Source organism: Macaca nemestrina, chromosome 9 (genome assembly GCF_043159975.1).
Source record: "Macaca nemestrina isolate mMacNem1 chromosome 9, mMacNem.hap1, whole genome shotgun sequence".
Lineage (NCBI taxonomy): Eukaryota > Metazoa > Chordata > Mammalia > Primates > Cercopithecidae > Macaca > Macaca nemestrina.
In genome coordinates this window covers 83,185,434-83,208,747 of record NC_092133.1, presented here as the reverse complement: position 1 = coordinate 83,208,747, position 23,314 = coordinate 83,185,434, and the positions used below count along the sequence as shown (strand labels likewise).

Genomic DNA, 23,314 nt, shown 5'->3' with positions numbered 1-23,314 from the left:
GAAAGGAAAGAAAGGAAAGAAAGGAAAGAAAGGAAAGAAAGGAAAGAAAGGAAAGAAAGGAAAGAAAGGAAAGAAAGGAAAGAAAGGAAAGAAAGGAAAGAAAGGAAAGAAAGGAAAGAAAGGAAAGAAAGAAAGAAAGGAAAGAAAGGAAAGAAAGGAAAGAAAGGAAAGAAAGGAAAGAAAGGAAAGAAAGGAAAGAAAGGAAAGGAAAGAAAGGAAAGAAAGAAAGAAAGAAAGAAAGAAAGAAAGAAAGAAAGAAAGAAAGAAAGAAAGAAAGAAAGAAAGAAAGAAAGAGAAAGAAAGAGCTGGGCATGGTGGCACATGCCTGTAATCCCAGCTACTCGAGAGGTTGAGGCAGGAGAATTGATTGAACAGGGACCTGGGAGACAGAGCCTGCAGTGAGCCGAGATCATGCGATTGCACTCCAGCCTGGGCTACAGAAAGAAGATACATTTTCTGTTATTTGGATAGTATATTTACTCATATTAGCTCACTAAACAGAGCTGCAGATCAGTTCTTATTCCAGCACATTCTTTTTACAACACTTAAGATGACTAAATACCACCTGAAATGGGGAAGATTTAAAAAAGATGCCTTTGACTTCAGCATGAAACAGATACAAGTGTATGATGAAAATACAACCGCAATAAAAGTGTCACTTACCGTAAATGAGTATAACCGTTCATCAAATAGGCTCAAATATCTATCTGCATCTCTATAAAATAAGAATGTGCATTACTTCAAAAACGGTTAATATCTTAGTATAATATCTGTTTAGTAAAATACTGCCTCCTGTGTGCTTTGGTGTTTACTTCACCAAAGCAGTTTTTATGAATTCTTCTGGATCCTGACTTGCAGAGCGTTTCCTGATTTCTTCTTTCTCGGCACTTCATGTCCTGTACTGTGAAGTCTTTTATATGATAACCAGTCAGAAATGCCCGTAAGTATTGACTCTCCCTAACAGGCAATGGCAACAAACCAAATATATTTTCACTCTTCTAACCACACACTGAAACACAAGAATGTTTTACAAAGCAGTAGTGATGAACTTTAATAAATGTAAACGTGATTCAGATTTCCTAGCTTCCTTTCTCTTTAGTTCTCTGTAGTATACTCTCATGATGTATTTATGTGTTTTCTGTTGTTTGAATTAAAAACTCATCTGCCTTTTTAAGAGGCCGGTCTTTGATGAACTTTAAACTTTGTAAAACTAATGCATTGTGCCTACGTGATAAACCAGTGGTTTTCCAAATGTGCTCTGTGGACCTCTCAGGATCCCCAAGACCCTTTCCAGAAGGGCTAAGAGGTCAACCCTGTTTTTTTTGTTTGTTTGTTTTGTTTTGTTTGAGACCGAGTTTCACTCTTGTTGCCCAGGCCGGAGTGCAATGGCGCAATCTCAGCTCATGGCAACCTCCGCTTCCAGGGTTCAAGTGATTCTCCCACTTCAGCCTCCTGAGTAGCTGGGATTACAGGCGCCCGCCACCACGCCCCGCTAATTTTTGTATTTTCAGTAGAGATGTGGTTTCACTATGTTGGCCAGGCTGGTCTTGAACTCCTGACCTCAGGTGATCCACTCGCCTCGGCCTCCCGAAGTGCTAAGATTACAGGCCTGAGCCACACTGTGCCTGGCCGACACTGTTCTGAATCATACTAACTAAACCTGAGAAAGCTGAATAAAAATTAAAGAATTTGTAAAACTAATACAAAGTTATTGCCTGCTTTTTCGTTGACACTTGCCATGACTGTATAAAAGCAAAAGTGGGTAAACTGCTGGTTTCTCAGCATAAATCAAGGCAGTGGTACCAATTACATTAGTCATTCTATTATTTACTGTCCCCTACAGTTAAAAAAGACAGCCTGAATTACTTAAGAATGTTCTTGATGAGGCAGTAAAAATTAATGTTGTTATTAAATCTTGACATGTCTCTTTAATATTCTGAATAAGTGGAAAGTTAACAAGAAGCGCTTCTGCTGACTGCAGTACAGTTGTTTTCTGTTTTATGTTTTTTTAAATAATTAATGATTTAATTGTGAACTGAACGATCACTTTTTCACAGAACATCGTTTTTATTTAAAAATACAACTGGGTCAGTGCAGTGGCTCATGCCTGTAAAATCTCAGCACTTTGGGAGGCCAAAGCAGGCAGAAGGCTTGAGCTCCAGCCTAGGCAACGTAACAAAACCCTGTCTCTACCAAAAGTACAAAAACAGCCTGGCGTGGTGCCACACATCTGTGGTCCCAGCTACACAGGAGCCTGAGGTGAGAGGATTGCTTGAGCTGAGATCATGCCAAAGCACTCCAGCCAAGTGACAGAATGAGACTCGGTCTAAAAAAAAAGTGCAACTATCATTCTCAAAAATAAATGAAGTGAGACGTTGTCACTTCAAGGAAAATAAGTATTTGTTCCCAATGATGAAATTTAAGCTTTCCTGAGGACTTTGAAAAATTTGTTCCTTCTACTATAGGTTTGACAGCTTTTCAATACTTAAAGGCATTTTAAAGTAAGATTGGTGGTTAAACTAAAAATGATTTTTGACATAATAAAACACAAACCAATATATTCCAAGTAACTAATACATAATATTATAAATGAAAGTATGGGGTGAAAGATTCATTTACTGTGCAAGAAAGATCAATGAGTACTGATGGAATAAAGTTATTAATATGGAAAATGCCACCGTAACTAATTTAAGAAACTAGCACTTGTGAAGTTTTGATTTAGTATTAAAGAATACCCCCAACTGTCTGCAAACTTTAAAAATACACTTTTTATCAGCTACACGGTTGCATGAGGTTAGGTCATCTTATTGCTTCTTTTTTTCCTTTTTTGAGATGGAGTCTCCCTCTGTCTCCCAGGCTGGGGTACAATGGCGAGATCTCGGCTCACTGCAACCTCCGCCTCCCAGGTTCATGTGATTCTCCGGCCTCAGCCTCCCAAGTAGCTGGGACTACAGGCATGCACCACCACGCCCAGCTATTTTTTGTGCTTTCAGTAGAGGCAGGTTTCACTATGTTGGTTGGGCTGGTCTCAAACTCCTGACCTCAAGTGATTCGCCTACCTTGGCCTCCCAAAGTGGTGGGATTGCAGGTGTGAACTACCACACCGGGCTTTATTTTATTTTATTTTATTTTATTTTATTTTATTTTATTTATTTTATTTTATTTTATTTTATTTTTTGAGGCAGACTCTTGCTCTGCCTCCCAGGCTGGAGTACAGTGGCGTCATCTCAGCTCACTGCAACCTCCGCCTCCCAGGTTCAAGCAGTTCTCTTGCCTCAGCCTCCAGAGTAGCTGGGACTACAGGTGTGCACCACCACGCCCGGCTAAGTTTTTGTATTTTCAGTAGAGATGGGGTTTCACCATGTTAGCCGGGATGGTCTTGATCTCCTGACCTTGTTATCCACCCACCTCGGCTTCCCAAAGTGCTGGGATTACAGGCATGAGCCACCGTGCCTGGCCTCTTATTGCTTCTTTAAAGCAAATTCCAAAGAAAGATCTAGAGAATCCAGTTGTCTCCTATTAAGCTCAACATGAGAGACTTTAAATAGTATAAATACATGACACACTTCTTACTCAACTTTTTGTTGTAGAAAAGTTACTTTTTGAATGAAAAATGTCTGTTAAAAATATTGTTCTCAAGGAATATTTTCTGTTGTCACAACCTGGGCCATGGGTTACTACTGACATCTAGTTGGTAGTGGCCATGAAAGCTGCCAAACTCTCTGCAATGCACAGGACAGTCCTCACAACAAAGCGTTATCTAGCTCATAATATCAACAGTGGTAAGGCTGTGAAATCTAAACTAAAAATAGATTTTGAAAAAAAAAACTCTGTTATATTTCTACCACAATAAATATCAATATAATCAATATAAACACTCTCGGAGATTCTCAATCATTTAAGAATTAAAAGAGTCTTAAGGAACAAAGAAAACACAAATAATTTGCTTCAATATTTTAGCAGGCACAATACAGCTTATGATGTCTAGAGCTGTGACCTAACACTGAGCTTGATATCTTGCAAAGTAATTAGCTAGAATAACAAGACAGGTTTCGAAAAGGCTCACCTTTGCGTGATATCATGATGTATCTCCAAGGTCACTCTGTGGAAGGAAAAACAATTCATAACAATAGATGTTATCATTTGTTAGGCCTGAAGACACTTTTTAAAACGGGGGCAGAGGAAACTCTCCTAGCGGCCCTGAAATTCAAATTTTCTAGTTCAGAACAGCACCATAAGGGCACTTTGTTTCATTTCTTGGTTTTTTGCAAAAATATGAGAACAAAAATGTGAGGCAATATGCTGTTAGAAGACACGTTTCTGTTGACGATTATAATATATAAATAATAACAGATTTCCCTGTTATATGCTCTTCTACCTGCAAAGCCTGTCGTCCCATGCGATTTATTTTATGTAGTTATTTATTTTTGACTTAGAGTCTCGCTCTGTTGCTCAGATTGGAGTGCAGTGGTGCGATCTTGGCTCACCACAACCTCCACCTCCCAGGTTCAAGTGATTCTCATGCCTCAGCCTCCCAAGTAGCTGGGATTACACATTTGTACCACTATGCCTAGGTAATTTTTTTTTTTTTTTTTTTGAAATAGAGTTTCGCTCTTGTTGCCCAGGCTGGAGTGCAATGGTGCTGATCTGGGCTCACCACAACCTCTTCCTCTCAGGTTCAAGCAATTCTCCTGCCTCAGCCTCCCGAGTATTTGGGATTACAGCAATGCGCAACCGCACCCAGCTAATTTTGTAGAATGAGGCTCAAAACAACTGAGGGAAGGAAAAATCTCAATTTTAGTTAATAGGTCTACACAATATTAGCACTTTTTGAAAAGCCTGTAACATTAGCATGTAAGATGGATATGTCTACAGTGCTTCAAGTAGTTTTCATCTCTGAAATAATTTCACAATCACAGAATTTAAAGTTACATGCTGGAAAGGACCAATGACCTTACATGACATTTAATTCAACACTCATTTTACAGATCAGGGAAACAAACCTTAAAAACTGACTTGCCCAAGGTCCCACCAAATAGGAGCAGTTTCTCGTCCTAAACTCAAATGAAGCCGTGGCTCTCAAACTTTGCTGCACATTAAAATCACCTGAGAAGCTTTAATAATGGCCTCATCTTCAACATGAGACATTTTAATTTAATTACTATTGGATATGACTTTGGTCATCAAGGTCGTTGGTAAAAGTTTCCCAGGTGATTTCAATGTGTAGCAAAGTTTGGAATGATAGAGCTGGGGTGAAAATCAGAATCTTCTGGGATGCCTTTCTCCACATAAAGATGTCTCACATGCATCTCTATTTTCCTAAAAGGCTTCTCAGTGCCTAGAGATAGAGGGAAAGTGGAGATGGGAAGATACATGTGTTTGCAGACATGTATTTTGAAAAAAAAAAAAAAAAAACCTTGCATAAGTGATCTCAGTGAGTTCCACCTATCCCACTGACAACAGTGCACTACTGACTCATGATAAACATTTTTCAAAATCTTTTCTTGAAGCCAATTTGCCCTATTAATTTGCTCAATAAAACTTTATTTAACCAATAGTGAATATACCAAATGATTATTTCTCAAACTTGCTGATGGCAAATTAAAACTGACTTTACTTTCAAAAGTAGACTTCTACAAAGTAGAATAATGAGAAAAAAAGCATGAAATTTGTTTGAGCAAGATTAATCTTCAAAGCTACTTTTGAATTGTATGCTAACACATCAAAATCTTTTGAACTCAAAAGAAGCCAGGGACTCTAGGTAAAGCAGTTTTGGTGTATGTGTGCTCAAAGATTTAAGAGACTCGGCTGACTACAGACATTTAGTGATTACTCAATAGGTCCCAAAGCTCAGGACTTGAGACAGAGTTTGAGTCCAGTTTTTGCTGAAACACAATTTCATCACAACTATTGTTAAAAGGGAGGGAGGAAAGTGACATTATTATGAGTGTAAACTTGCCATTTTTAATGGCAGTAAAAGTTACTGCCAATTGAATTCGCTAAAAAGGCTAGTGCATTTGAAACAAAATTGTTTATAAGCTAGTTATGTTTACAGAATGAATAGTAAAATTAAAGACATTAATATTCTAAATGAGCACTTTCCAAACTGTGTTCTAATAAATTAGCACTTTCCAAACTGTGTTCTAAAAATCAACACTCCTATCCCAAGGAGATGATAATAATGTGCACTGGACAGCCCCTATGTAGCTGGTGCTGGTGTTGGTTGTTCCTTTTAAAATAAGCTTCATCTCAGGGTGATCTCAAAGCGCATCTTTGTGGCCCACGAGGTGCTCATGCACAATAGGAGAAATTCTAATGCAGATACACTGTGGTGCCAGAAGAGGAAAAGCTGTTCCTTCTTCCCAGGCTAATGTCCAAAGTAGTGCACACTGATTTAGGCCTATAATGCATTGAAAAACTAAGTTTTCACAAAAAACATTCAATAAAGGGAACCTATCCTTCTCACTGTGCTCAACATTGTCTAAAGGCAAACAGGCATCAAAAAGATACACTGTTTCTGGGATTGCTTCTCTGCTAACTGATTTTTTCCTTCCACCAGGAAGTCTAAAATTAAAAGATAAATTGATACTTAATATTTAGAATCTGGATATCAATAATATATAGTTGATTCTAATTTCTTAAAGTAATTATGGAAGAGGACAACCAAATGGCTGAAATAATTTTAGAATAAAGGAATCTGTCCCTTGGCAGGATAGTTGTACTCACGATATTACTGTCATTGTAAGATAAGGCTGGCTGGCTGTGCTGTCAAGGAGTATTGTCAAACATGAGCTGTATTGTTGACTGAAACGCACAGTAGATACCTGAAGGGGAAGGGAAATATAAGTTACACTTATCAAAGTTTTCTTTGTTAAAATATGAAATGACAAAGCACTAAGATATTTCTTACACTCCATGAACTGCCTGAGTGCGGTATCGTGCACTCTACAGAAAACCCATTGGAGGCTCTTAACTTCCAGAGACGATGTTTAAGATACGGGTTATAAAATGCTGCCCTTAATATGGTACCTGTCATCAAACCTAACAAGGATTTTATGAATTCCCTTTAAAAATCATGAGAAAAGTTTAAAATAAGATTTCATTGTTTTTTTCTACAGCAATATAAAGCAGCTGAGAATTTCTATTTCTATGATTTATTTACTATGATAAAATGTAATGCATTAAATAATACTGGTACAAGAGCATTTTATTGCAGTGAATACAAGACTAATGCATTTACTAAATTACTCATCCTAAATGTATTATTTCAGGCGATATTGTGACAAAACAAGTGTTTCAGATTCAGAGGCTCTGTGTGCCAGGGCTGCTAGGCCACCAACAAGTGAGGAAGCCATAGGTTTCTCTAGTCCTATTTTCTTATGTGGAAGATAAAAAGAGTATCACTTAAATATTCTCTCACACCCTGAAAACACATGACAACTTAAAAAATTTAACTTTCACTTCATGTTTAAATAAGACTGCCATGACATGACTCAAATGAGACTCTCAGAGAATATTTTCCATTCATTTCAAAACTTGATCCATTTCATTCTATAAATCATCTGACCTGCACCTAGTCATTTTCCTGCTCTAGCCCTGCTCTCTGCCTAGAATACTGCTTTTCTCTTTCCTTGTTTCAGCAAGCTCGACTCCATCTACCCTCTTGGATCTCTTTGTTGGCAGCCACACCAGTACATGTCTTTTTGTACACTAGTTAGTTGAAGTCACCACTGCTAACAAGATACAAATTCTTGCAGAGTGTTCCCCTCATGAGAAAGTATGCCTCTCCATAACAGTAAGGGAGGGCCCCTACTCTTCCTATCTCCAGCTGCTGAGCATAGAATTTTGAGTAAATCCAAAACTTTGACAAGTGTTTGACAATTTGGTTATCATTTGGAAGATAAATCTTACTACATTCAATTACAGCAAAAACATTACTAACAGTTTACTATTTATAGGTATTATTTAAGGTAGTCACAAAATAGAAACAAATAATCTAACGTCAGTCAGCATAAATTAGAGCATGAAATTTTACGCTCTTTAACAATAAATGGAAGGGGTTACTTAATAGTTTTAAGGTTTAATGCCAAAAACTAGAAAATAATAGTACCTAGTAACTTAGTAAGTAAAAAAAAGCCTTACCATCAAAGGTCCAGTACCTGTTGGACGCCGAGGCCGACCCACTGATTTCTTCCACTGTACCTGCTGCCTCTCATTTTAACCCATTAAAAATACTAATGTTGTTTTCCTTGTAGAGGTCTTTCACCTCCGTGGTTAGGTCTATTCCTAAGTATTTTATTTTATTTTATTTTGCAGGTATCATAAAGGGGTTGAGTTTTTGGTTTGATTCTAAGCTTGGTTGCTGTTGGGGTATAACATAGCTACTGATTTGTGTACATTAATTTTGTCTCCTGAAACTTTCCTGAATTCATTTAACAGTTCCAGAAGCTTTTGGGAAGAGTCTTTAGGGTTTCCTAGGTATATGATCATATCATCAGCAAACAGCAACAGTCTGACTTCCTCTTTACCGATCTGGATGCCTTTTATTGCTTTGTCTTGTGTGATTGCTCTGACTAGGCCTTCCAGTACTATGTTGAATAGAAGTGATGAGAGTGACTGCTGCAAACCTTAGTTACATCCTAGGAAAAAGAATACTTCCTAAAATAAAACTAAGGTATCATCCTTACCCTTCTCTTTGTCTCATCCAGAAATATGATGGGGGGAATTACCTGCCCTAACCCCTTCCTCAAGAAATATATTACTGTACTCTGGAATTTAGACAAAACCTTAAATCTCCAGGCTTTTTAAAGCACAAAATATAAATAAAAGCTGGGAAAGTAAACCAAAATTCTTCAGATTGTTCCTCATGAATATCCCCCTTCCTCTGCAATTCCCCAGAGTGGTAACGGATGGGTAGAGGCAGCTCAGGTGAATTACCCAGCTTGCTTCTCAAGTCATTCCTCCTCCTCCTCTCAAAGGCTGAAGGCAGGGCCTTTCCAGTCCTCACGACCTGCCCTTCACCTAGTCCCTCCTGACCTAGGGATGGAGGCTTTGAGTCCCACAGTGTGGTGATACAGAGCACTAGTTGTCACTGCCTGGCTTTATTTAAAGGAAATGCAGTAGGCTTCCTCTGTAGAGCTCTGAAAAGGTTGACTACATAGAGGTCTTCTATGTTTTTACTTGGTGAAGTATTTCTCACATCTTTTGTTATCAGAGTACCATTCCAATCTCTTGCAGTTGTGTGGAAAATTGTTTTGTAATGAAAGATCTTCACTGGGGGATTGAGCAGCATTTAGTAATGTCTATGTTTGTAAAAATACAATAAAACAAAAAAATAAGTGGTGAGAGTGGGCATCCTTGTCTTGTTCCAGTTCTCAGGGGAAATGCTTTCAAATTTTCCCCATTCAGTATTATGTTGGCTGTGGGTTTGTCATGGATGGCTATTACATTGAGATATGACCCTTGTATGCCGATCTTGCTGAGGGTTTTAATCATAGAAGGATGCTGCATTCTGTCAAATGTTTTTTCTATGTCTGTTGAGATGATCATGTGATTTTTTGTTTTTAATTCTGTTTATGTGGTGTATCACATTCATTGACTTGTGTATGTTAATCCATCCCTGCATCCCTGGTATGAAACCCATTTGATCATGGTGGATTATTATTATTATTATTATTTTGAGATGGAGTCTTGCTCTGTCACCCAGGCTGGAATGTGCAGTGGTATAATCTTGACTCACTGCAACCTCCACCTCCCAGGTTCAAGCGATTCTCCTGCCTCAGCCTCCTCAGTAGCTGTGATTACAGGCACGCACCACCATACCCAGCTAATTTTTGTATTTTTAGTAGAGACAGGGTTTCACCATGTTGGCCAGGCTAGTCTTAAACTCCTGACGTCCTGATCCACCTGCCTCGGCCTCCTAAAGTGCTGGGATTACAGGCGGGAGCTACCGCGCCAGGTTGGATTATTTTTTTGATATGCCGTTCGAACTACAAACCATAGTTGAAAGAAATCATGGACACAAACAAATGGAAAGACATCCCATGCTCATGAATCGGTAGAATGAATATTGTGAAAAGGACCATACTGCCAAAAGCAATCACAAATTCAACACAATTCCCATCCCAAACCATATATCCCAGGTTTAGGCCATGGTATCTCTGAGCCAGAAAAACCTCACACTGAGCGCTATCAGTTAACAGAAGTCCTGCTTCCAAATAAAGCAGACCAGGGACCACCACACATTGGAGGGAAGCCTCCAACAAAAGAGATCAAAACAACAGAAAAAAAGGAATTCATGAGACCAGTCAAAATCAGGAGCAAAACTTAAAAAAAAATCTTAAAATACTCTCAAAAATATAAAATTCAATAAAAATGTAGAGGATAAAATGACAGAATATCCCAGAAATGGAATAAAAAGACAAACTGAAAAAAACAGAAGGGGAAAAATTAAAAACCAATGTCTGTATAGTGGTCTAAGCAGCCTAGCATCTGAATAACAAGACTATCGATAAAAAAGTAACGGAACATAAAAAAATTCTCAAGAAGAGATAGTCTGCAGGTTTAGTAGCCTCAATAAAATGAGAAGATCCCCACCAAGCTGTGACTGTTTTTTTTGTTTTGTTTTGTTTTTTTGAGATGGAGTCTCACTCTATTGTCCAGGCTGGAGTGCAGTGGAGCAATCTGGGCTCACTGCAACCTCCGCCTCCTCGGTTCAAGTGATTCTCCTGCCTCAGTCTCCCAAGTAGTTGGGACTACAGGCGCACGCCACCACTCCTCGTTAGTTTTTGTATTTTTAGTAGAGATGGGGTTTCACCGTATTGGCCAGACTTGTCTCGAACTCCTGTCCTTGTGATCCACCCACCACAGCCTCCCAAAGTGCTGGGATTACGGGCATGAGCCACTGTGCCTGGCTCCCACCAAGCTGTTATTATAAAATTTCAGAACCTCAGAGATAGAAAAGATCCTAAAAAGTTTCCACAGCTACCTAAAACTTGGGTGTAAATAGTGTATCACACACTGGCAATAGATTCAAGAACAACATTGTAATGAGAGCACAACTGCAAAATGTCTTCAGAAACATAAAATTTAGATTCAACCTAGAGGTGTGCTCTCTATCAAAGGAGGGATTTTAAGATTGGCCAGCTCTCTAAACATCTCCACCCAGGACAATGTGTTGAAGTACAAATAGAGAGGATAACAGGACAGTAGGAAACACAGAATCAGGGACTCAGGGACAGAATCAGGGACTCAGATGATCCCACACAAGAGAGCAGTTATGTGAGATCCCAAAAGACTTTAAGGAGATAGCACTGAAAAGCAGACATCGAGCATATCTAGGGAAAGCCACTCTATATTGAGCTAGGATGACAAAAGGCCAAAGAAAGTTGCCCTTCTACAAAGAAAAAAAGGAACAAATGTGTTTTCACAGACAGAAAATATCTTTGAAAGGCATGTGATAAATGCTACAATACTTAGGGGAAAAACAGCTGTTAGAAAATAAGCAAACGAATAGTCAGAAAATTAACTTCATGCTGAAAAATAATGGATGTGAAAGCAAACAGACCACCCAGAGGCTACTTATTATATTTGGATGGATAAACTAACATCGGCTAGGGAAAAAGAGAAGATCCAGGAGAATTGCAGAAGTGCTCAGATTTGAGAACTGTTTCAGAGACAGGATGAAGGACATGTAATGCAGAGGCACAGTGAAAACACCATATGACTTAGCAGTGAGTAATATTTGCAGAGTCATAATCATGTAAATATTACTGATTTAATGAAAAAGTGTGCTACAATTGGAAGAAACAGAGGGACATAAGACCATGGTGTAGGAACATAAGACCATGGTGTAGCGAGGAAGGTATGCTTTCACCTGCTGTGATAGAAAATCAGTAGACAGTGCTGGCATTAACTTATTCTATTTTTGTTATTTCATTAAAAATAAGATTAAATATTTAAGGCAGTTTTGGGGGTTTTTTTTGTTTTTTTTGGTTTTTTTGTTTTTTTTTTTGAGACAGAGATTCACTCTCTCGCCCAGGCTGGAGCACAATGGCACCATCTCGGCTCACTGCAACCTCTGCCTCCCACGTTCAAGTGATTCTCCTGCGTCAGCCTCCTGAGCAGCTGAGATTACAGGCATGCGCCACCACACCTGGCTAATTTTGTATTTTTGGTAGAGACAGAATTTCACCATGTTGGTCACGGTTGTCTCGAACTCCTGACCTCAGATGATCTGTCCACCTTGGCCTCCTAAAGTGCTGGGATTACAGGCGTGAGCTACCATGCCCAGCCTTAAGGCAGATCTTTTTACCACAACCAGACTATTGAAATGTAACTTAAATATCAGACATCCTTAAAAGGTGGACACACTAAAGACTTTTCTAGATAAATTTAATACTTAGGAAAATAGAAGAGATTCAGAAAATCCACAAAAAGAGGTCCATGCTACCACCACTGGGTCCACATTGTAATTTAAAGAAATCAAGAGAGACAACTTTTATGTCAAACTATCAATTTCGTAACTATTTGACTGTTTACTTACATGGTTTGTACAATTGCTTCTTCTTATTTCTACAACTAAGAATAAAAAAAAAAATGGTCACTTCTGATACGAATACCATAAAATAAAAGTAGTTGTTAACATCTTAGTGATTACTCCTATGTAAAATGAGACAAAATTCCATTTAAAGAAACTATTTTCAATAATTTGTAATTTTTTTTTTTTTTTTTTTTTTTTTTTTTTGAGACGGAGTCTCGCTCTGTCGCCCAGGCTGGAGTGCAGTGGCCAGATCTCAGCTCACTGCAAGCTCCGCCTCCCGGGTTCCTGCCATTCTCCTGCCTCAGCCTCCCGAGTAGCTGGGACCACAGGCGCCACCACCTCGCCCGGCTAATTTTTTTTTGTGTTTTTAGTAGAGATGGGGTTTCGCCATGTTAGCCAGGATGGTCTCGATCTCCTGACCTTGTGATCCACCCGTCTCGGCCTCCCAAAGTGCTGGGATTACAGGCTTGAGCCACCACGCCCGGCCATAATTTGTAATTTAAATTATCTGGCACGATTAATGTCGTAAAGTCAAATCTAAAATTTTAGCTTTTCATCTACTTTACCTTTTGTTTCTATTACCTACAAATGAAGGAATCCTCATGTACAAAAGAAAAGGGCAAAAAAATTAGGCCAGATGAAAATCTTAGCTAATAAAAAAGTTTAACTGTTGCATATATAATCCATGATCCATTAGTATTCTCTCACTCGGTATTTACACATAGCTTACTTTAATTATCAGAAGCTAAGAGCTAACAGCTCTAAGAACTACTTCCTGACCAGGCACCTATCTCTAGATGCAACAGAATCCCCGTAAGCATCTTGAACCACACTTAGTGGTTACCTACTAATATGCCACTAAAAACAAAACAAAACAAAAAAGGGGTCTTTACACAACTCAAAAGTAATGTATCCTAATTTTTTTTTTTTTTTCAGATGGAGTCTCACTCTATAACCTAGGCTGGAGTGCAGTGGTGGGATCTCAGCTCACTGCAATCTCTCTGACTCCCGGGTTCAAGCGATTCTCCAGCCTCAGTCTCCCAACAAGCTGGGACTACAGGCACATGCCACCATGCCTAGCTAATTTTTCTTTCTTTCTTTTTTTTTTTTTTTTTGTATTTTTAGCAGAGAGGAGGTTACACTGCATTAGCCAGGATGGTCTTGATCTCCTAACCTCATGATCCACCCACTTCGGCCTCCCAAAGAGCTGGGATTACAGGTGTAAGCCACAGAACCTTTCGCAAATTTTAATTGTAAAATGAGTATACAAACCTAATTGGACATAGTGTCTGCAGCACAAAAAAATCACTTTTGTTTTTCTAAAAAAAGGCCAGAATAATAAAAGCCTCAAGAGGGACTTGGGTCATGCTTTGTTTCCTACACTGCCTCTGCCTTTGATGCTGGAAGGGCCTTGTAGGCAAAAGTTCCTACCACTGAAGAGTGAGGGACATGGAATAGCTTTTCTTTTACCGCTTCCATGCTCTCTAGGTGAGAGAAGCCTATGGCTCTGGAAGGAGCTGGGAAATACAATTCTGGTACGTTTTAGATATATTCCCCCTCCAAATCTCATGGTAACATGTGACCCTTAATTTTGGAGACAGGGCCTAGTGGGAGGTGTTTGGGTAATGTCGGGGGATTCCCAATGAATGGCTTGGTCCCACCCTCATGGTAACAAGCAAATTCTCCTTTTGGTAGTTTAAAAGAGTGTGGTACTGGCCAGGTGCGGTGGCTCGAGCCTGTAATCCCAGCACTTTGGGAAGCTGAAGCGGGCGGATCACCTGAGGTCAGGAGTTTGAGACCAGCCTGGCCACCGTGGTGAAACTCTGTCTATACCAAAAATATATGGTGCCCGCCTATAGTCCCAACTACTCGGGAGGCTGAGGCTGGAGAATTGCTTGAACCTGGGAGGTAGAGGTTGTAGTGAGCCAAGATCACTCCATTGCACTCCCACCTGGGCAACAGAGCGAGACTCCATTTCAAAAAAAAAAAAAAAAGAGTGTGGTACCTTCCCTCTTCCCCTCTCTCCTCCCTCTTTACCATGTGGAAAAACCTGCTTCCCCTCTGCCTTCTATCATGATTGTAAGCTTGCTGAGGCCCTCTCCAGAAGCAGATGTTGAAGCCATGTTTGTACAGCCTGAAGATCTACGAGCCAATTAAACCTCTTTTTGTTATAAATTACCCAGCCTTAGGTATCTCTTTATAGTAATGTAAAAAATGAACACAAATTCTAATCAGAAATAACTGACTCAAGATGGGCAAAGTCTACTCAAACTATAAAAACAAAGGTTACAAACTCCCATGTTTTACTGTGCTGCATTACTTCGCATATTATTATAGAACCTTCACTTGTATTCTTGCTGTTTAAGTCAACTGGAAAACTTGCTTGTGCGTGGCTTTTTAGCAAATACATGAGGATTTAACGATAACTTTAAGGAAAATAAGCAGGAGTAGGGCATGTTTAAATTGACATTACATCAAATGAAAAGGTTAATAACTTAAAAGTTTTGAGTAGCACAAACTTGGATGTGGTAAATGAATGTGGTCAGAGGACTGTGTGAGAGGAGACGCAAATCACAGATTCAATTCCTGATAATAAACAACTATGTTTGTAATTTGTTTAAAAGAAAACCAAGCTGAAGCCTAAGTTCTGTCATTCATCTTTAAAATGTACTCTTTGGAGCAAGAAAAAAGGGGCCAAGAATTATGAATAAAGAGAAATCCATGACTCCTCCATCACATGACAAATTAATTATGTTGATAAAAAGATGGCAAAAATGTATAAACAAAAAGTTTAGATGTTTTCACTAACAAGATAACTAAAGGAAAATATATCACATGTTAAAATAAGACAAGTGAATATGTGAAAAGTTGAAAAATTTAAACCAATATGAGTTTTTCTAAATACTTCCTATAATACACCTGATCAAACAAGAGTTTTTACTCTTTCTCTTGGTAGAAAAAACAATGTTGTCTCACCATCTGTTTGAGAGTTCCTCTGGAATATTGTGCTTGCCTCTGGATTGGCAGAAGGGTTAAAATCCAAAGCTATATGTATAGAGGGAGAAAAGAAAAAAGATGCAATCATTTATTAAAATTTATCAACTCGTTTACTCAACTGCTGCATTTAGGCTCTTTCACTACTTTTACTTTTATTCTTATCCATTGAAATGAATGTATAGACATAAGATAGAGCCAGGCAAGGTGGAACATGCTTGTAGTCCTAGCTACTCAGAAGGCTGAGATGGGAAAATCACTTGAACCCAGGTCAGGAATTTGAAGCCAGCATGAGTAACATAGTCACACCCACCTTTATTCAAAAAAAAGAAGAAGAAGAGAAGAAGAGAAGAAGAAAGAAGAAAGAAAGAAAGAAAGAAAGAAAGAAGAAGAAGAAGAAGAAGAAGAAGAAGAAGAAGAAGAAGAAGAAGAAGAAGAAGAAGAAGAAGAAGAGGAGGAGGAGGAGGAGGAGGAGGAAGAGGAAGAAGAAGGGGAAGAAGAGGAAGAAGAGGAGGAAGAAGAAGAAGAAGAAGAAGAGGTAAATGTTGGCTTTGAGTTGTGTAAAATCAACTTTGCATAAAATAAATCAAGATGGCAGTAAGTTTTAAAAGACAGGTCTATTTTATAGGCAAAGTATAAGATGTATTCTAGAGTTTTTTAAATTTTTTAAAAGTAAATTCAGCATATCTGTCACTTCCATGTCATTCTGAGGATATAGAACCTTAGTTCTGTTGAGTAGCTGTCTTCCACAGTCATGTGATATCTCTAAGTCTTCATTTCTTCATTAGCAATACATAGGGAGAATATACACAGGCCTTATTTATACTGGAAAGGGCCAAGTGAAACATACATAAACTGTGTTGTAATCCTAAAGAATGACAATAAAGAGCCATTTTGGGGCTCTCATCCGACACTACCCAGCTACTAACTGGTGTGTAACATCACTCAGAGGTTTCCTTACATCAGCGAGCAGAGTGTAAGTTTACACAAGTACTTACATGCTTTGTGTATAAAGGTATAATCAATTAATTCACATAATATATTTGTTTATTCTAAAGCAATCCTTAAATATCTTGAAAAGTGAGGATAGTACTTCCAAGTTACAAAGTCACACTCATCATGAGTCTTAATTATCCTACTTTTTAAAAACTTAAAAGCCCAACCAAAGTTTAAATAGAAGAGCTACAAGACATTTCCTCTACAGGAATGAAATCTCTGGCATTTAAATGAAACCAATAAGCCAACTGGATTTAATTTCGTTGTGATGTAATGTTTTCCAAGAAAATTTTAGTTTTTATTCAAGAACTATATTACTACCCAGAATTACTTTTACTTAGATTCATCTCTTCGCAAAATTTTAGAGGCAAATCAACTAATTGTTTTCTCTTTTCTACCACCACCCATCCCCTGCCTCTCCCATAAGGATAGAGACTGAAAAACTCCAACTTTCTTTTTTTCTTTTTTTTTTTTGTGAGATGGGGTCTTGCTCTGTCACCCAGGCTGGAGTGCATTGGCGTGATCTCTGCTCACTGCAACCTCTGCCTCCCGGGTTCAAGCAATTCTCCTGCCTCAGTCTCAAGAGTAGCAGGAACTACAAGCATGCGCCACCACGCCCAGCTAATTTTTGTATTTTTTTAGTAGACAAGGGATTTCAGCATGTTGGCCAGGCTGGTCTCGAACTCCTGACCTCAGGTGATCCACCTGCCTCGGCCTCCCAAAATGGTGGTATTACAGGCGTAAGCCACCATGCCTGGGCAAAACTCCAATTTTCTTATCTTTGAACAAGATGCTATTGTCAGGAGGGGAAAGGACAAAGGGGAAGCCATGGCAACAATCACTCTTTACAGGGAAGGTCAGAGATTTTAACCTGCAATTTTTATATTACACATTAAAAGTCTACATTGATGTTTCATGTCTTTTGAAAGTTTTGACCATGAACCTCACCTATCTTTTAGAACAAGGAGGTAAATAAAATCTGTTAAGTCACCAGAATAAATCTGGAGACACATTTTGTGTTAAAGTAAGAATTTTAAAGTCATCAGAGCCTCATGGGCAAACTTCTTTGACAAACCCTACCCGCCCCGACACACACACAGCCATTTCTCTGCCTCCCTGGTTGTGACATTTTGCACCTTTCACAATTATTTTAAACACCCTCTTTCCCCCCACTTCTGTGTTCAAATTACAGTTAGAAGAAACTCAGCAGCCTCTATCAAGGTGACTTACAGCAGCCCATTAAGAATACCATACAGCCTCTCCCATGGCAACCTCCATTCTGATTTTAAACAAGAAATCCCCAAATATCTGAATATGAACTGTGCTGAGATTTAGCTACTTTAACAAAGCAAACAATTAGGCACTTACCTGGTTCCTTCACTTAGGTACCATCTGGATAGGTACAAAGAAAAAATAAGATGGGTACTGGAAAGTTGGGATATTTGAGTTTTTATTGAGAAAAGGAAGAGAATAGTCCAAAGAAGCCTCAGCAAAGTCCCACAGGATAATAAATAGAGCTACAGACAATGTTGTCTCACCATCTGTTTGAGAGTTCCTCTGGAATATTGTGCTTGCCTCTGGATTGGCAGAAGGGTTAAACTCCAGAGCTATATGTATAGAGGGAGAAAAGAAAAAAAGATGTAATCATTTGTAAAAATTGATCAACTCATTTATTCGACTGCTGCTTATTCGACAAGAAGAGCCATAAATAAATGGTCCCATGGCAGCCTGGGAGAAAGATGAGAGAGCAAGCACTGAGCGATTGGGAGGGGAGGCGAAAAGAAACTGCTGGACTTGGTGGGGAAAGACTAAGGGGTGGGAATGCAAGGCAGAGCCAGCTTGTGCTCCTGGCCAGCCCCGGGAAAGCTGGCTACAGGCAGAAAGGAGCTCGAAGTGGGCGATGCCTCCCAGGGGACCTTGGGGACAGCAGCAGCCAGAGGCAAGCAGAAGGCAGATGGCACCCGTCACCTCCTTACCTTCAGGCATCTCCCAGTCATGGATGTGGTGCATGTGGAGGTCCTCACTAACTTCGACAGTCACTGCAGCAGGCTGCATAGCAGCAGCCATGGGTGCCCCTGCCATCCTGTCCCCAGCTCCTGCCATCTTGTCCCCAGCTCCTGCCTCATAGATCTCAGATTCAGAGGGACACACGGACCCCTGTTGCTGGTCAAACTCAGGGTCACTGGGGCGCACACAACAGGTCAGTATGTTCCCCATGGGACACCTCTACTGTCTGCCACCACCTGGGCCTCTGCTCACAGCTTTGGCCACGCACTCCTGCTATCCTAGGCCGAGGCTATGCTGCACTTGCAGAGATGGTCTTGTCTGCTGCTCGCCTGCCCACCTCACAGGCCGGCCGTGGCCCCAGCCCCGGCCGCGACTGCGGGCCAAGGCCCGCACCCTGCCGCCTCCCCTGAGTTGACTTGTCTGGGAGGGTGAAGACCAGCCGCTTATTTAATAGGCTGTGAACCCAACAAGCGCTGAGAGACACAACAACTGCCTGAAGAGAGAACAGACGGAGCTCCTCCTCCTTCTGTAGTCACCTACAGACTGAAGCCCACTGGCCCAGGTGGGAGCCCAGGCATGTGGCACACAATGCCCTACCCCACACTTCACAATGCCCTCCCCGACAGTTCACAGTGCCCCACCCTGGCTGCCACCCCTCCCCAACAGCTCAGAATGCCCCTGCCTGGGCTGCCCCGCCCTGTGGCTTATGAGGCTGCTGCTCTCCTGGCCCCTCGTGCAGTGCCAGTGGGACTAAGGTTTTCATCCATCACCAGCTTCCTGAGCTTTTTAGTCCTAAGAAAAGCACAGGGTAGTTCATTGCTTGAAGCCATCTTCCTCTATGAGTTCTACACAAAGCCTCACTAGAGTGGGTCCCATTAGCAACCAAGCTGAACAACTTTTATTTGCTGACTGAATGTAGATACACCTGAATGGCTGACTGCTTTTGTAACAAAACACTCCTCTCCTGTCTTCCAATGAGTGGTCGTTTTTGTCTGCAAATTGACCACAGCAATCCCTGGGGCCCTAGCTCTATTCTCAGTAAAGAGTTACGGCTGTGTGTCTTGAATGACACCTTAGGACCCATCCTGCCTCCACCTCCTTCTCCATAAAATAGAAACCTAACTTGTCCCTCCAAGCTCTGAAATGCTGAAACTTACCAACTCCCTTTTCTCCCCACTATTTCTTCCTTCCATGGCAGAGACTTTCAGATTTTCTTTCTTCTACTAACAAAGCACTATGCATGATTTTGTCATACAAAATTGAGAGCCATAAAGTGGGTTACCACCATCCTAATTCAATAAAGATAATACTCGACATCTGGCAAGTAGTGTGTGCTTGACAGTGTCCCCACTGTGCTATGCTCACTTAACCCTCAGAAACAATCTCATTTTACAGATTTTACAGAAAAACTTGAGATGGAGAAGGTAAGTAATCTCCTCAAGTAACCTCACATGACTGCTAAGGGTGGGGCCACAATTTGATCCCAGGTAGTCTGAATCCCCCAGTTCTTCAAGTATGATTATCAGAAATTATATCAGTCTGTTTTCACACTGATAGAAAGAAATACCTGAGACTGGGCAATTTATAAAGGAAAGAGGTTTGATTGACTCACAGTTTCACATGGCTGGGGAGGCCTCAGGAAATTTATAAACATGGCAGAAGGAGAACCAGGTCCAACTAACATGGTGGCCGCACAGAGAGTGTGAGCATGTGAAGGAGCAACTGTCAAACATGTATAAAACCATCAGATCTCAGCTGGATACAGTGGCTCACACCCATAACCCTAGCACTTTGGGAAGCCAAGGTGGGTGGATTGACTGAGGTCAGGAGTTCGAGACCAGCCTAGATAACGTAGTGAAATCCCATCTCTTACTAAAAATACAAAAATTAGCTGAGTGTGCTGGTGCATGCCTGTAATCCCAGTTACTCAGAAGGCCAAAAGCAGGAGAATCGCTGGAATCCAGGAGGCAGAGGCTGCAGTGAGCCAAGATGGCGCCATGGCACTCCAGCCTGGGCGAGAGAGCAAGACTCAATCCCAAAAACCAAACAAAACAAAACAAAACAAAATCCTGTAAGATCTCATGAGGACTCACTGAATACCACAAGAACAGCATGAGAAAAACTGTCCCCATGATCCAGTCACCTCCCCCCAGGCCCCTCCCTGGACACATGAGGATTATGGGGATTATAATTCATGCTGAGATTTGGGTGGGGACACGGCCAAACCATATCAGAAAGTAAAGGTAGAAGTCAAGCTTGGATGGCAAGTGACACTGTAGATTACTATTCTTTTTTTGTTTTTTATTTTTGAGACGAAGTTTTGCTCTTATTGCCCAACAAATTTTTGTTTTTCTAATTTCATGTTCAGATTGTGTCTTGCAGATGTACAGAAATACAATTAATAAATGGTTCTATTAACCCTTTATGCTTCAACCTTGCTGAACCCTCTTTTTTTTTTTTTTTTTTTTTTTTTTTTTTTTTTTAGATGGAGTTTCATTCTTGTCGCCCAGGCTGGAGTGCAGTGGCGCAATCTTGGCTCACCCCAACCTCCACCTCCTGGGCTCAAGTTATCCTCCTGCCTCAGCCTCCCGAGTAACTGGGATTACAGTCATGCGCCACCATGCCTGGTTAATTTTGTATTTTTAGGAGAGATGGGGTTTCACCATGTTGGCCAGGCTGGTCTCAAACTCCTGACCTCAGGTGATCTGCCTGCCTCAGCCTCCCAAAGTGTTAGGATTACAGGCGGGAGCCATCACTCCTGGCCCCATTTTGTGTTTTAACATCAGTCAACCCTCATATTTTAAAATAATAACAATGAATGGCGGTACTTTAGAACAAGGGAATTATATATCTTCCTCTTGTCCTGATCCTGGTGCAGACATTTTGCCTATAAAATGTTACTCACAGATGAATTCATGAGAACATTATTGTGACTTTCAAATCCATATACAAGTCAATGCTCATTCATGAATATTTCAATAAAATAAAACTAATAGCAAAATAGAATCCCAGGGTTGAAGCAGTTTCAAGAAAAAGGAGTTGGCAATATGAAGTAAAATAGCAAAAAAAACGGTTTTTTTTTTTTTTTTAAAAAAAGGGTATATTTGTGTCTACAAGTTTTTTTAATTATAGCATTAGATAATGTATATATGTTATATATATACATACATAAATATACACACATACACATATATAAAGCAATGGAAGTGCCATTGTTTTCACACTAGTCTAGAATATTAAAATATATGTATAACGTGGTCAGCAAAATAATGGCCCTTCAAAGATGTCCACAGATTCCTAGAACCTTACATGAAAACGGTACGTCATACATATGATTAAGGTAAAGACCTTGACATGAGGAGACTACCCTGGTGCTATGGAAGGAACATTGTGTTCCGTCAATGTTCCTGTGTTAAAATCCTAACCCTCAAGGTGATGGTATTAGGAGGTTAAGCCTTACGGGAGACTCTGCCCTCATGACTGGGATTAGCATCCTTATTAAAAGCACAAGGGAGCTTGTTTGTTCCTCTCACCATGTGAAGACACAGCAAGAAGGAAGCCTCTATGAGAAAGCAGACCTTCTCCAGACACCAAAACTGCCGGCACCTTGATCTTGCACTTCTCAGCCTCCAGGACTGTGAGAAACAAAGTTCTGTTGTTTATAAGCTGCCCGGTCTAGTGCATTTCCTTGTAGCAGGCTGTATGGATTAGGACAGTGGGCTCATGTGGATGAGGATGGCGTCTCCATTCAGGACTAAGTAAGCACAGAGTCCTTAACAGTGGAAGGAAGGGGGAAGGAAAGAGCCCCAGAGACATGTGGCCATAGAAGAAGGGTCCATGAGATGCAAGGTTGCTAATGGTGAGAGTGGAGAAGAGCCCAAAGCCAAAAAATGCAGGCAGACTCCAGAATGTGGAAAAGGCGAGAAAAAAGATTCTCCCCTAGAGCCTCTAGAGATGAAGGTAGCCTTTCCACCGCCTAGATTTTAGCCCAGGGACATCCACATCAGACTCTGACATACAGGAGTGTAATCAATTTATTTTATACCCTGACATGGTAGTAGTTTGTTGTAGTAGCAATGGACTAGTAATAAATAAATATATATATATACACACACAAATATATATTAGCCGGGTGTGGTGGCGTGTGCCTGTAGTCCCAGCTACGCGGGAGGCTGAGGCAGGAGAATTGCTTGAACTTGGGAGGCAGAGGTTGCAGTGAACCAAGATAGTGCCACTGTACTCCAGCCTGGCGACAGAGCAAGACTCCACCTCACATTACCTTCATTCTGAGAAGGTATAATCATCAATGCATTCTTGAGCACAACTATGCACACATGCACTTCTGCATTCACAAGCCATGCTGCGTGCACACACTGAGGCCCCCAGATTCCTTTTTTGAAGAGATGGTGTCCTGGGGGGTGTGCGTGTGTGTGTGTACATATACACACGCACTACCCACACATACACACAGAACTACATACATCCTGCCCTTCAAAACTGAAGCAGATAAACTATACGTTAGCATTAACTTAGCTGGGTGTGGTGGTGCACGCCTGTAGTCCCAGCTACTCAGGAGGCCGAGAGGGAGGATCACTTGAGCCCAGGAGTTTAAGACCAGCCTGGGCAACACACTGAGGCCACATTTCAAAAACAAACAAACAATAACACAACAAACCTTTGATTAAACTCATTTCCCAAATTTGAAGAGGAGACAATTATTAGATAAAGAAGAGAAAAGAGAAAGGTAGAGCTGCTGACTTCTGTGGTGGAAGCACA

General features: G+C 40.4%; 1 protein-coding gene across 1 annotated transcript in view; it reads right to left on the bottom strand.

Moving 5' to 3' along the window:
• The window catches only part of LOC105495972 (arf-GAP with GTPase, ANK repeat and PH domain-containing protein 5), a 54,667-nt gene that overhangs the window by 12,362 nt on the left and 18,991 nt on the right, over positions 1–23,314 (bottom strand). The window contains 7 exon segments of the mRNA XM_071069849.1: positions 664–715; positions 4,067–4,102; positions 6,727–6,824; positions 12,545–12,579; positions 15,518–15,586; positions 18,070–18,138; positions 18,508–23,169. Coding sequence (XP_070925950.1) covers positions 664–715; positions 4,067–4,102; positions 6,727–6,824; positions 12,545–12,579; positions 15,518–15,586; positions 18,070–18,138; positions 18,508–18,748 — 600 coding nt within the window. The 5' untranslated portion in view covers positions 18,749–23,169.